Source organism: Saimiri boliviensis, chromosome 8, assembly GCF_048565385.1.
Source record: "Saimiri boliviensis isolate mSaiBol1 chromosome 8, mSaiBol1.pri, whole genome shotgun sequence".
NCBI lineage: Eukaryota > Metazoa > Chordata > Mammalia > Primates > Cebidae > Saimiri > Saimiri boliviensis.
The window spans coordinates 122,892,877-122,905,484 of record NC_133456.1 but is presented as its reverse complement, the minus strand read 5'-3'; the positions used below and the strand labels follow the sequence as shown (position 1 = coordinate 122,905,484).

The 12,608-nt window shown below is 44.8% G+C and overlaps 1 protein-coding gene across 1 annotated transcript; it reads right to left on the bottom strand.

The window, feature by feature from the left end:
• Nucleotides 1-5,182: 5,182 nt before the first annotated feature.
• On the bottom strand, nucleotides 5,183-5,514 carry LOC101046056 (cytochrome c oxidase subunit 6B1-like). The gene has a single exon (XM_003938387.3). The coding sequence runs from the start codon at nucleotides 5,441-5,443 to the stop codon at nucleotides 5,183-5,185; it is 261 nt and encodes an 86-aa protein (XP_003938436.1). The 5' UTR covers nucleotides 5,444-5,514.
• Nucleotides 5,515-12,608: the final 7,094 nt, after the last annotated feature.

The following is a 12,608-nucleotide window of genomic DNA, read 5'->3' as shown; positions in this document are numbered from 1 at the left end:
CAACCAATGCTTTAGTAGAAATACCATTCAAAGCTACTTAATTCAGAATTCTAAAACCGCATTTACAGCTTACTTGGGTACATTTTTGCTAGTCCAGTCACTATGCCAATATTTAAGATTCACCTTATGCAATAAACGTTATTGTACTCGGCAGTTTTTGAAAGCCCCTCTAAGTTCTAAAGATTCCCTGAATATACTCATTTTTGCAGTGCGGGAAGGGAAGGGGTGAACTATACCTTGATTTTTTTTTTCAACTTTTAAGTTTGGGGTACATGTGCAGAATGTGCACATTCGTTCCATAGGTAAATGTGTGCCATGGTGGTGTGCTGCACAGATCAGCCTATCACCTAGGTATTAACTCCAGCAGCCATTAGCTGTTCTTCCTGATGCTCTCCCTCCCCCACTCACACCCCCACCCCCGCCACAGGCCCCAGTGTGTGATGTTCCCCCTCCCTGTGTCCATGTGTCCTCATCATTCAGCTCCCACTTATAAGTGAGAACATGCAGTATTTGTTTTCTGTTCCTGTGTTAGTTTGCTGAGAATAATGGCTTCCAACTTCACCCATGTCCCTAAAGGACATGATCTTACTCCTTTTTATGGCTGCATAGCATTCCATGGTATATACCACATTTTCTTTATCCAGTCTATTATTGATGAGCATTCAGGTTGATCCCATGTCTTTACTATTGTGAATAGTGCTGCAATGAACATATGTGTGCATGTATCTTTACAATAGAATGATTTATATTCCTTTAGGTATATACCCAGTAGTGGGATTGCTGAATCAAATGGTATTTCTGCCTCCAGTTCTCTGAGGAATCACCAGGCTGTCACAATAGTTGAACTAATTTACATTCCCACCAACAATGTAAAAGTGTTCCTTTCTCTCCACAACCTTGCCAGCGTCTGTTGGTTCTAGGCATTTTAATAACGGCCATTCTGACTGGTGTGAGATGGTATCTCATTGTGGTTTTGATTTGCATTTCTCTAACGATCAGTGATGTTGAGCTTTTTTTCATGTTTGTTGGCCTCCTGTATGTCTTCTTTTGAGCAGTGTCTGTTCATGTCTTTTATCCACTTTTCGTTGGTTTTTTTTTTTTCTGTTAACTTTGTTTAAGTCCCTTGTAGATTCTGGATATTAGATCTTTGTTAGATGAATAGATTGCAAAAGTTTTCTCCCATGATTCCCTGAATACACTCTTGATAGCAGAATATAAAAATTCAGCTTTTGCAATTTGAATCATACTTTCTGGTAGATTTTAACACAATCTTTATTTTGAGTGTCCTCTGTCCCGCAGTTCTAGCCCTTTGGAACTAATATTTGAAATAAGATCAGGGACATTCTCTGGATCTGTGCTTTCACAGGAGAACCTGTTGGTGGTTCTGTCTTCTCCCTGGGTGACGCCTCTGGGTGGTGTTGGTGCCGCAGGAGTGACGGGCGTGCAGCAGGTGCAGCTGAGCTGTGCTGACTGTAGCGGAGGGGCCTGTGTGTCCTGGGTCCTTAAATGAGGCAGCAGATCTGCTAGATTCGTCCTGCGATGCTGAGCTGCAGAGGCCTTCTTCCCGAGTGCTGGTCCGCAGTCCACTAACACAGAGCTTGGGCCACCCAAGGCCACTTCCCCAGAGAGAGAGACCTCAAGTGCAGAACTTAGTGGCAGAGTGCTGAGGCCATATGGCTCTTGGGACTGATACCCAAACAAAGAGAAGGCAGACCTCACATCTCAGATCAGTCACCACTGACACAACCTAGCACCTGATGGCACCAGGGGCATCTGACAAACGCAGAAGCCAATACCCAAATGACAGACTTCCAGGTCAGAGGGATGGATTTCCTGCTGGCAATTTGCACACTGAAAACATCAGAAATATGCAGCTCAGAAAAAAAAGGGGGTGATTGACAGTCCAAAGTGTCCACTATTAAAAATTACTTTTTAAGTTAACATGGTTAACAAAAACATAAATTCTTTGGATTAGGATAGACCCCAAGAAATCACCTGGTCTAATGTCTAATTCTTATGCCATGTCATGCAAAACAAGCCAAAACCAACAAAACCACCTGCCCCCTCCTTTTCATCAAGTTTCTAGAGGAGATTTGACTAGGAACCACTGCTTTTTCCCCTTTGCCATTAGTACATTGTTGTTAATGTCTGACTGTGGATTGAAACAGACCTGGATTCGAATTCAGGCTTCTCCATGTACAGGCTGTGCACACGTAAACACTACCTAACTCTCAGAGCCGCACTTTCTCCATTGTAAAATGACGATCAGAATGTGCACTAATTAGAGGTGTTGCAAGGCTTGAATAAAAAATATGTAAATAGCTATACATGATGGTTGGCCACTATCAATAGCCAATCAATACATACTTGGCCCCCTTTCTTCCCTCCTCCCTGTGGGGGAATGGTTGGGTTATCAAAATAACTCCCCCAATATAATAATAATTGGGGGACACTACTAAAGTTTAATGCACAGACATTCCACTTCGCTTACGTCAGCCATGCGAAGTGAAAAATCAGCCTGTGCTCTAGACAATTTCCAAATATACAGCTAAACATTCATTTATTTTATTTTTTTTGAGATGGAGTCTCGCTCTGTCGCCCAGGCTGGAGTGCAGTGGCTCCATCTCAGCTCACCGCAACCTCCACCTCCTGGGTTCAAGTGATTCTCCTGCCTCAGCCTCCTGAGTAGCTGGGATTACAGGCGTGTGCTACCATGCATGGCTAATTTTTTTTTTTTTTTTTTTTTTTTTTTTTTTTTAGTAAAGGTGGGATTTCACTGTGTTAGCCAGGATGGTCTCCATCTTCTGACCTCGTGATCCTCCCACGCTAGCCTTTCAAAGTGCTGGGATTACAGGCGTGAGCCACCACATCTGGCCACAGCTTGAACATTCATACAGGTGAAAAACCCAAGGGCAATGACCTCAGCCTGAACACAAATTTTACAGACAAATGTAGCCCTTTTTGTTTTGTTTTATTTTTTTGTAGAGATGGAGGTGTGCTATGATGCCCAGGCTAGTCTCAACTCCTGGCCTCAAGTAATTCTGCCTCAGCTTTCCAAAGTGCTGGGATGACAGGTCTCAGCCATGGTGCCCAGTCATCAGGCCTTTCTATTAACATGGTTATAAGTACATGGAACTTTCTCGGACATTTGATTGTCAGTCAAGGGAAGACTTTTTGTGTGTTGTTTGTAACTTGGCCAAGAATTGCTTACAATTTCATAATGTCACATTAATAATGTTACTGTCTCTGGAAGTATGGAAGTCAGGAGCACAGCGTATCTATCTCAATCCATACTGTAGTGGTCAAGTTCCTGGTGATTCCACGCAGAGGGAAATGGAATCTACCGATTCGTTATGTCATAGCTGTTGCATTGCATAAATTTAAAAATAAATTTTGGGCTGTCATTTCAAAATAGTAAAAAGAGTTTTAAACATACTATATTTATAAGCAAATGAGGTCACTGGGTGTGACAGGGTTGAGGCCCTGGCAGTTGCAAAAGCTCAGGCTTCCCAGCCAACCAGCTCTGGAAGGTTCTCCATGGCCTCCTGCTCCATTCATTCATTTGCAGGAGCAGCCTTTCACTGGAGAGGGGGGCAGGGACTGCCTTTAGGGGCCCCTCTCATGCACCATTGGCATCAGACCTTGATGCATAGAAGCAGTTGGCTCTCAGTGAGCGTGGATGTGGCTGCCTTTCCTGCTGATCCTCAGGGAAACCCCCTAGAGTTCCCCACCCATCTGAACTTGACTTTCCCTCCAGCCACAGGCCCTAAGAGAAGCCAATTCTCTTCCTCCTCGCTGCCTGTCACTGAGAAGGGAAGTTCTCTGGGAGATCCAAGGCCAAAGTCCAGGGCTCCGGGGCAGTCCCAGCTGGGATCCCACTTCCTTATTTGGTCTCTTCCATTCCCCTGCCAGCTAGGGTTGTCAGGGTTAGCAAATACATCTGCAATATTTGAGGCATGCTTCTACTGAGCCAGGTAATGTTTCGGATATCTAATAGAAAAAAAAATTGTCAATCTGAAACTCAGATTTAACCAGCATCCTGTATTTTCTCTGGCACCCCTACTCCACATGCCTCTCTGGAGTTGAGAGGCGAGAGGCCAGCAGGGAAAGAGGTCTAGCAGTCCCTGCCTCCAACTTTGGCTAAAGAGACAAGAGCTGCCCTGGAGAGCTGGTTGCTGGGGAGCTGTATGCCCTCTTCATTCCCAGAACCAAATGGTGTCCTCAAGTCTTCCCCAGCCCGCACTTCTCCTGAGTAAGGAGAATTATATGTAGGGTTAGGAAAACACTAATATGACTTTTATACTGATGATCTCCAAGATCTGCTAATTTTAAAGTGAAATGGGGAGATACACAACCTTTGTGATCCCAAAGGAAAGGCTGCATGAGGCTGTACGGGTTCTCTGATGATGCCAATCTCAGAGTCAGGGCACAACGGCGGGAGCTTAGGGACCATCTGCTGCACCGGCCCATCTTACATAGGATAGGGCTTAACAAAGGGTTATTAGCACACTTATAATTTATTCTTTAACAGGAAAGGAAACTTTGAAGAGGAACTTTTACTTCCCACAATTGAGCCTGGGTGGTTGAGGCTTCAATGAGCTGTGATGGCACAATTGTGCTCCAGCCTGGGCAACAGAGAAAGACCCTGTCTCAAAAAAAAAAAAAAAAAAAAAAAAAAACACCCAAAATGTATAGACGTGGACATAGAGTGTGAAATGATAGAGACTGGAGACTTAGAAGAAGGCAGGTGATGAGAAATTACTTAATAGATACAGTGTACATTATTCGAGCGATGGATACACTAAAAGCCCTGACTTCACCACTGTAATAAGTTACACTTGTACCCCATCCATTTATACAAATAAAAAATCTTTTAAAGAAGAAAATAATTGCAACCCGTGTTCCAGGGCCTCATGGCATTTGGTACCACTTGGGCAAAATAACATGCATTCTTATTGGGCAACCCGGCACTTTGGACATCTGGCGAGTGACTGACTTTTGGAAGGTCCTCATCATCTGTGTTTTTTTTTTTTTTTTTTTTTTTTTGCCACTTTTCCAATGAGTTTTTGTTAGCAGTTAAGTCATGATTTAGGATCCCAGGGTGGGGATCACTGGGTACTAGGTCTGCCTTTCCCACCCTGGTAGAAGGACGGACGACGCAGGAGAGGGTGGTGCAGCCAGTTCAGACCTTCCCAGGAAACATGCCTTCAGCCCGGCGCTGGTCCCAGGCTGTGACCCAGGACATGGGGCAGAGGGACTTGCACACACGCCAGTAGCATTCGCACACAGAGACGTCGCCTTCTTTAGTGGTCACTGCCTTCTTACAGAGGTGGAAGTCCAGGTAGTTCTGCCAGCAGTTCCTGCTCTGCTTCTGGTTGGGGAAGGGGCTGTCAAAAGGGGCTGTCTTGTAGTTCTTGATTTTGGTCTTGATGTCTTCCTCCATGGTGCTGAATCCTAAAGGCACCCCCGACGCACCTTGCAGCTCAATGTGACCCTCAGCAAAGATGCCAGAGTCGGACAGGAAGCAGAACTCCGTCCTCTGTCTTAGCTGAAATCTCTTTCAATGATCAGGTTACCCAATGCAAGCATAATTGTAAAGATCAGAAAGGACCCCTTGTTTCCCACAGTTAATTAATTACACTACCTTTGCAAAAGCATCTTCAACCTCCATAAGGCTACAGAGATTCCACCTTTCTCCCGCCAACTCCAACCCTGGCACTGCTCGTACACCCATGTGGGGGCCGCTGCCCCCTCCTCTCTGTGGCATCTGCTGCCACGCTGCTAATCTCTTTCTTTTATTATTATTTTTATTTATTTTTCTTATTTACTTTTTGTCTTTCTCCTTTTTTTCTTTTTCTGAGACACAGTTTCACTCTGTCACCCAGGCTGGAGTGCAGTGGTGCAGTCGTGGCTCACTGCAACTTCCACCTCCAGGGTTCAAGCAATTCTCATGTCCCAGCCTCTGGAGTAGCTGAGATTACAGACGAAAACCACCACGCTCAGCTTTTATGTATTATTAGTAGAGATGGGGTTTTACCATATTGACCAGGCTGGTCTCAAACTCCTGGCCTCAGGTGACCCACCCGCCTCAGCCTCCCAAAGTGCTGGGATGACAGGTGCGAGCCACCACACCCGGCCATTACTTACTTTCTTGTCCTTCTAATCCTTGGAACCTGTGAATTGTTTTTCCTTATTTGTTTATTTAATTATTTATTTCTTATATGCCGCGAATCTTATTTGCTCTGGGGAACAGAGATAATTGGTTCTGCAAATGTGTGGCTTCCCACTGACACCCAGGGAAAAATGAAACAGGGCCTGGGAGACAGTCGACACCGTATTCATGTGGGCTGTTCTCATCCGCGGACTTTCCGTGGAAGCTCTGCAAGTTTCCCTTTCAGTTTCACTGTCCGTTGGCTGCTACTGCTTGCTTGACTAAGGCCTGTTAGCATGGGTTACTGCTCACCCTAACGGGTTCTTTTTAAAACACAAACAATACAAGCATTCTTCTCGTTTCCCCTCCATTCTTCCTCTTGGAGCTGTTCCCAGCCCTGGTGGCCTTTCTGAAGCCCAGTGGGACGCTCCGAAGGTGCCTCTGGATTTGCTCACCGGTGTCAAATGGAAACCGCTGGGGCACCAGTGCGCTCTTGCTGGTTTCTGAAACTGTGAATCCCACAGGCCCCTGCTTTTCGGGGAGCTGTGGCTGGCTGGGACAGGAGCGTGGAGTCTCTCCCTGGAGTCAAAGGAGGCACGGCAGCCAGAGTGGGGCTTAGACATGAGAATGTTACAGTCCAAGAAGCCAGAAGGACCATCTGGAGAGTGACCCAAATGAAAAGCACAGCGGCAGTCAGGCAGCTGTGGCCTGGAGTGAGGTGTCCAGGGTCTTGGGCAATGGAAGTCACGGAGGAGGCCAGAGATGAAGGCTTCCAATGGAGTCTGTAATTCACGCTTGCTTTTGTGGCCAATGATGGGAGTGGATGGCATTAACAGTTTATAAGCGTTTGGGGGCTATGTGCAAAGACTTCTACTGAGATGACCTTATCTCCTCAGGCACATCTGGGTGTTGGTCTTAACAGCTGGAGTACTGGGGTTTGAGTTTTGCCTGAAGGACTCACTGGTGGGGCTGAACCAAGTGTGTTTAATTGGCCATAGGAAAGACCCAGGCAGAATGTCACACTCAGCAGTACAGCGAGAACTGGTCCAGTGCTTCGGATCTGTGATTCTCAATGGGCAGAGGGCAATTGGTAATGTCTGAAGACTTTTTTTTAATTAAATAGAGACAGGGTCTTGGCTCACTGCAGCCTCCAACTGCTAAGCTCAAGTGATCCTCCTGTCTTAGCCTCCCAAGTAGCTAGGACTACAGGAGTGTGCCCGGCTTGAAGACTTTAAAAATTGATATATTTAATTTTTAATTTTTTTTTTTTTGAGATGTAGTCTCACTCTGTCACCCAGGCTGGAGTGCAGTGGTGTGATCAAGGCTCACTGCAACCTCCACCTCCCCAGGTTCAAGCAATCCTCCTGCCTCAGCTTCCTGAGCAGCTGGGATCACAGGCGTGAGCCACCACACCTGGCTAATTTTCACATTTTTGGTAGAGACGGGGTTTTGTCATGTTGCCCAGGCTGGTCTTGAATTCCTGAGCTCAAGCAATCCACCCATCTCGGCCTCCTATAATGCTGGGTCTACAGGTGTGGGCCACCCCAGCTCAGCCTAAGATTATTTTTCATTCTTGCAAGTACAGGTTTCTTACAAGTGTACATTGCATAGTGATGAAGCCTTGGCTTTCAGTGTACCTATCACCCGAACAGTGAACACTGCAGCCAGCAGGTCATTTTTCAGCCCTCACGCCTCCCGCTCTCCCACCTTTTGGAGTCTCCAATTCTGTGTGTCCCTGTGTGCCCACTGTTTAGCTCCCACTTATACGTGAAAACATCCCTTATTTGACTTTCTGTTTATGAGTGATCTCACGAAGGATAATGGCCTCTAGTTCCATCCATGTTGCTGCAAAAGACAGAATTTTATTCTTTTTTATGGCCAAATAGTATTTCATGATCTGTGCATCTATATATTATATATAATTATGTAATATATTATATATTCTGTACATATATATCATGTACATGTTATAATATTTAATATATTCATATATAAATAATATATTGTTATACATACAATTGACTGTTATATATGACTATATTATATAACATATAATCAAGGCTCACTGTGGCCACACAGGCACACACAGAATTGGGGACTCCAAAAGGTGGGAGAGTGGGAGGGGTGAGGGCTGAAAAATGACCTGCTGGCTGCAGTGTTCACTGTTCAGGTGATAGGTACACTGAAAGCCAAGGCTTCATCCCTATGCAATGTACACTTGTAAGAAACCTGTCCTTGCAAGAATGAAAAATAATCTTAGGCTGAGCTGGGGTGGCCCACACCTGTAGTCCCAGCATTTTAGGAGGCCGAGATGGGTGGATTGCTTGAGCTCAGGAATTCAAGACCAGCCTGGTCAACATGACAAAACCCCGTCTTTACCGAAAATGTGAAAATTAGCCAGGTGTGGTGGCTCACGCCTGTGATCCCAGCTGCTCAGGAAGCTGAGGCAGGAGGATTGCTTGAATCTGGGGAGGTGGAGGTTGCAGTGAGCCTTGATTATCATATTAATATATTTATATATTATATAACATATAATGTAATATATAGTGTATATTTATATAATATTTATATTATATATTTTATTATATATACTATATTGTATTAATATAGTGTATTATATATACAAGTTATATATTTTATATAGAATTATATATACAATAATATGTAATATTGTATATATAGTATAATAATATATGTCACATTTTCTTTGTCAAATTCTCTGTTGCTAGACACTTAGGTTGATTCCGTATCTTTGCTATTGTGAATAGAGCAAAGACTTGTGCTGGAAGGTCAGGAAAACAGAGCAAGGGCTGTGATGGGAGGATATGGAAGCTGGCTGCGGCCCCCTACTGGCCAACGTGGGGATAATATAAAAATCAAACCAAGGTCGTGGGGGATTGTAACCCATCGTATGGAACAAGAATCCATGAGTTCATATTGCTGTCAATGAATAAATGATAAACAAGTGATAAATTGATTAGGGAGAGGAAAACCCTTATGGCAGCGTGCTGGCTGCTAAATATGGAAAGAATGAAGAAATGCATTGATACCAAATGCTAAACCTGGTGGATGAAGGTTTGACAGGAGGAAGATACTTATGCAGTCTCAGAGTATCTCTCCACAACTTACTTTTTAATTTTTTTCTCTCTCTGTTGCCGAGCCTGAAATGTAGTGGTGAAAATATGGCTGACAGCAGCCTCGGCTTCCTGGGCTCAAGTGAATCCTCTTGTCTCAGCCTCCCAAAGTAATGAGATTACAGGCATGAGCCACCGCACCAGGCCTACTTTAAGTTATAAGGGGAAAAATAGTAACTTTATTCAGAAGAAAGCTAACAAACACCACCTTTACACAAAAGGAAGATTTTTTGGGGCTTGATATGGTGATAAGGTAGAGCATAGAAAAATTTATAAGAAGTGTTCCATCAGTAAGGACTTTTAATTAAACCTCTGAAAACACCAGAAAAACAAATTAAACAGAAGCCTCTTTCCCCGGCACTCCGGGTGATTGCAGCTTGCTGCCTGAGCACGTTGAAACAGGGCGGCGTGGAGTAAAACCACCTGGCCTGTGGGTAACTGTTATTTCCAAAGAACTTTCCCAAATATCATCATGCTTTGTCCTGTTTCTCACAGCAGTTCTGTGATGCAAAGCGGCTGTCTCCTGGGTATGACACCTCCCGATTTACATATGAGCACACCCAGAGAGTACGTGACTTGTCCAAGGTCACACAGCAGAGCCAGGATGTGACCCCCACACTGCTGGCACCGTAGCCAGTGCCCTGTCACACTGCACTGTCACTTGGACTCACTTGCACCATCCCTGAAAAATGCTGGGTGACTCGTACATCACAAAGAAAAATATTTTCGAGGGGGTAAGAAAAACCCGTGAATATCACTTTTTAATCACATTTCACCCATACACTTAATCTGGATCACTCTACTTCTTTTGATAAATTGCCTGAAAATGAAGAACAAATATCAGAAGGGTAAAACACATGAGCAGAAAGAATCTTTTCTGAAATGCTAATGAAGCCAATTGTGAAGGAGGAAAAGCCTCGGAGATGTATTTCTTCAGTGGAGAAACGCCCCTCCGTCTCTCCTCTCAGGAGCGCAGGGATGCTCCTCTCTGCAGTTCTCCTTGGTTGTGGTACAACGTGCATGAAAGAGTTGGCAGAAAAATCATCCTCATTGGTACTTTCTGCTTGTCTTCATTGTTCATATTGATCACAGATCAATCCCTTGCTTTTTGGAATTAATGCCATGGTTGATTTTGTTTCTTTTTCTTTCTCTCCCTCTTTTTTTTTTTTTTTGAGACAGAGTCTTGCTCAGTTGCCCAGGCTGCAGTGCAGTGGCAAAATCTTGGCTCATTGCAACCTCCACCTCCTGGATTCAAGCGATTCTCCTGCCTCAGCTTCCGAAGTAGCTCGGATTACAGGCATGCACCACCATGCCCAACTTTTTATTATTATTATTTTTTTTGTATTTTAGTAGAGACAAGGTTTCACCACATTGGTCAGGCTGGTCTCAAACTCCTGACCTCAGGTGATCCACCCATCTTGGCCTCCCAGAGTGCTGGGGTTACAGGCATAAGCCACCATGCCAGCCAGATTTTGTTTTGCTGATGTGTGTCTGTATATATGCATAAATATGTGTATATCTTTGTGTATATTCATATATATCTAACTCCTTTTATAGCAAGTATCCTTCGATTAAAAATAATAAATCTCCTTTGGCCTAAGTGACAGGTATCTGGGATTATTATTTTGATTTTGGTGACCCATAAGCAAAACCAAATCCACAAGATCTTCAGGGAGGAACAAGTTAAATACCAAATGCTGGGTCCAATCCCTCAGCAGCCAGGCAGGTTCGGGAACTGACGCTTGTACTGCTGACAAAACACAGGGTAACGCTACATGGTAAGTGTCACGTGTTCTGATGAATTGAAAGCAGCATGAAGGCGCCTCTTTTATCCTCTGGATCTAAGAGGTTGCTTTATCTTCTTAAGTGTCAGCTTGTTAATATTTGAAGAGAAAACCAGAAAAGTCTTACTGATTCCTGGTTCGTCCTGTGCTTTCTTTTGAGGAGGTCGCTTGTTTAGAAGGGCTTGGCCTGGGTGGGCATCCCTCACGCTGGAGAGGCCCAGGCTGCAGAGGCTCCCACGGCAGTTCTGTGGTTGAAAGTGTGTTGTTGGAGCAACTGGAACCCAAAGCTGAGTTCATTTACTCTCCCAGGAAAGGGTCATCAATTAGAAACGGAACATGTGAAACGTGCAAGACCAGCGTGCTTTCAAGGTGTCAAATGATCGTGTAGACAATGGTTTTTGTTTATTTGTTTTTTGTTTTTCTGAGACAAAGTCTTGCCCTGTCACCCAGGCTGAAGTGCAGTGGCACGATCTTGGTTCACTGCAGCCTCCGCCTCCTGGGTTCAAGTGATTCTCCAGCCTTAACCTCCTGAGTAGCTGAGATTACTGGCACGCACCTCCACACCCGGTTAATTTTTGTGTTTTTAGTAAAGACGGGGGTTTCACCAAGTTGGTCAGGCTGGTCTCAAACTCTTGACCTTGTAATCCACCCGCCTCAGCCTCCCAAAGTGCTGGGACTACAGATGTGAACCACTGCACCCAGCTACAATGGTCTTATTAGGAAAAACAAAGACCTCCGTGAGCAACAACAAGCGAGGGTGGGAGTGCGGATCCTGGGCACGGAGCCAGGCTGCCCAGCAGCTCATAGCTCTGTGGCTTCGAGAAAGTGACCCAGCACCCCTGTTGCTGTTAGAGGCCTGGCTCTGTAGCAGTATGGGCCAGTAGGAAGTACGAACATACCCACTTCTCTGTAACAGCATGTACCATTTTGAAAGGTCTCTGCTCCCTCAACACACTGAAATAGCAATAGGAGAATGGCTTCCTTCCATTGAAATCAAATTGGTGTCTCACCTGTGCTTTTTGTACTCACACTTTACAGAAGACACCTTTACCACTGCTCCTGTGACTCCCTTCTGGCAGCCATAGTGATACTAAATCTTTCAGAGTTCCATTTTTAGAAACATTACTAAAGGCCAGTGTCGCTTGCATAAGCTCTGCGCAGTCCTGTTATGTCCTCAACTTAAGTTAAGAGAAGGAAGGAAATCCACACTTCCGTATTTGTGCAGAGTTGTCACGAGGAAAGTAGAGGCTCAGGAGTGGAGCGTGCCAACCCTGTGCAGGACCCATGAATAGAAGGTTCAGCTGAGCGGCCAGAGGGGACCGCCGGCTCTGACCTGGACAATCTCCCTAAACCTTACTTGGATAATAAATGATTTTTTTTTTTTTGAGACAGTCTCACTCCATCACCAGGTGCCAGGCTGGAGTGCAGTGGCATGACCTCGGCTCACTGCAATCTCCACCTCCTGGGTTCAAGCAATTCTTCTGCCTCAGCCTCCCCAGCTCATTTTTTTTGTATTTTTAGTAGAGACAGGGTTTCATA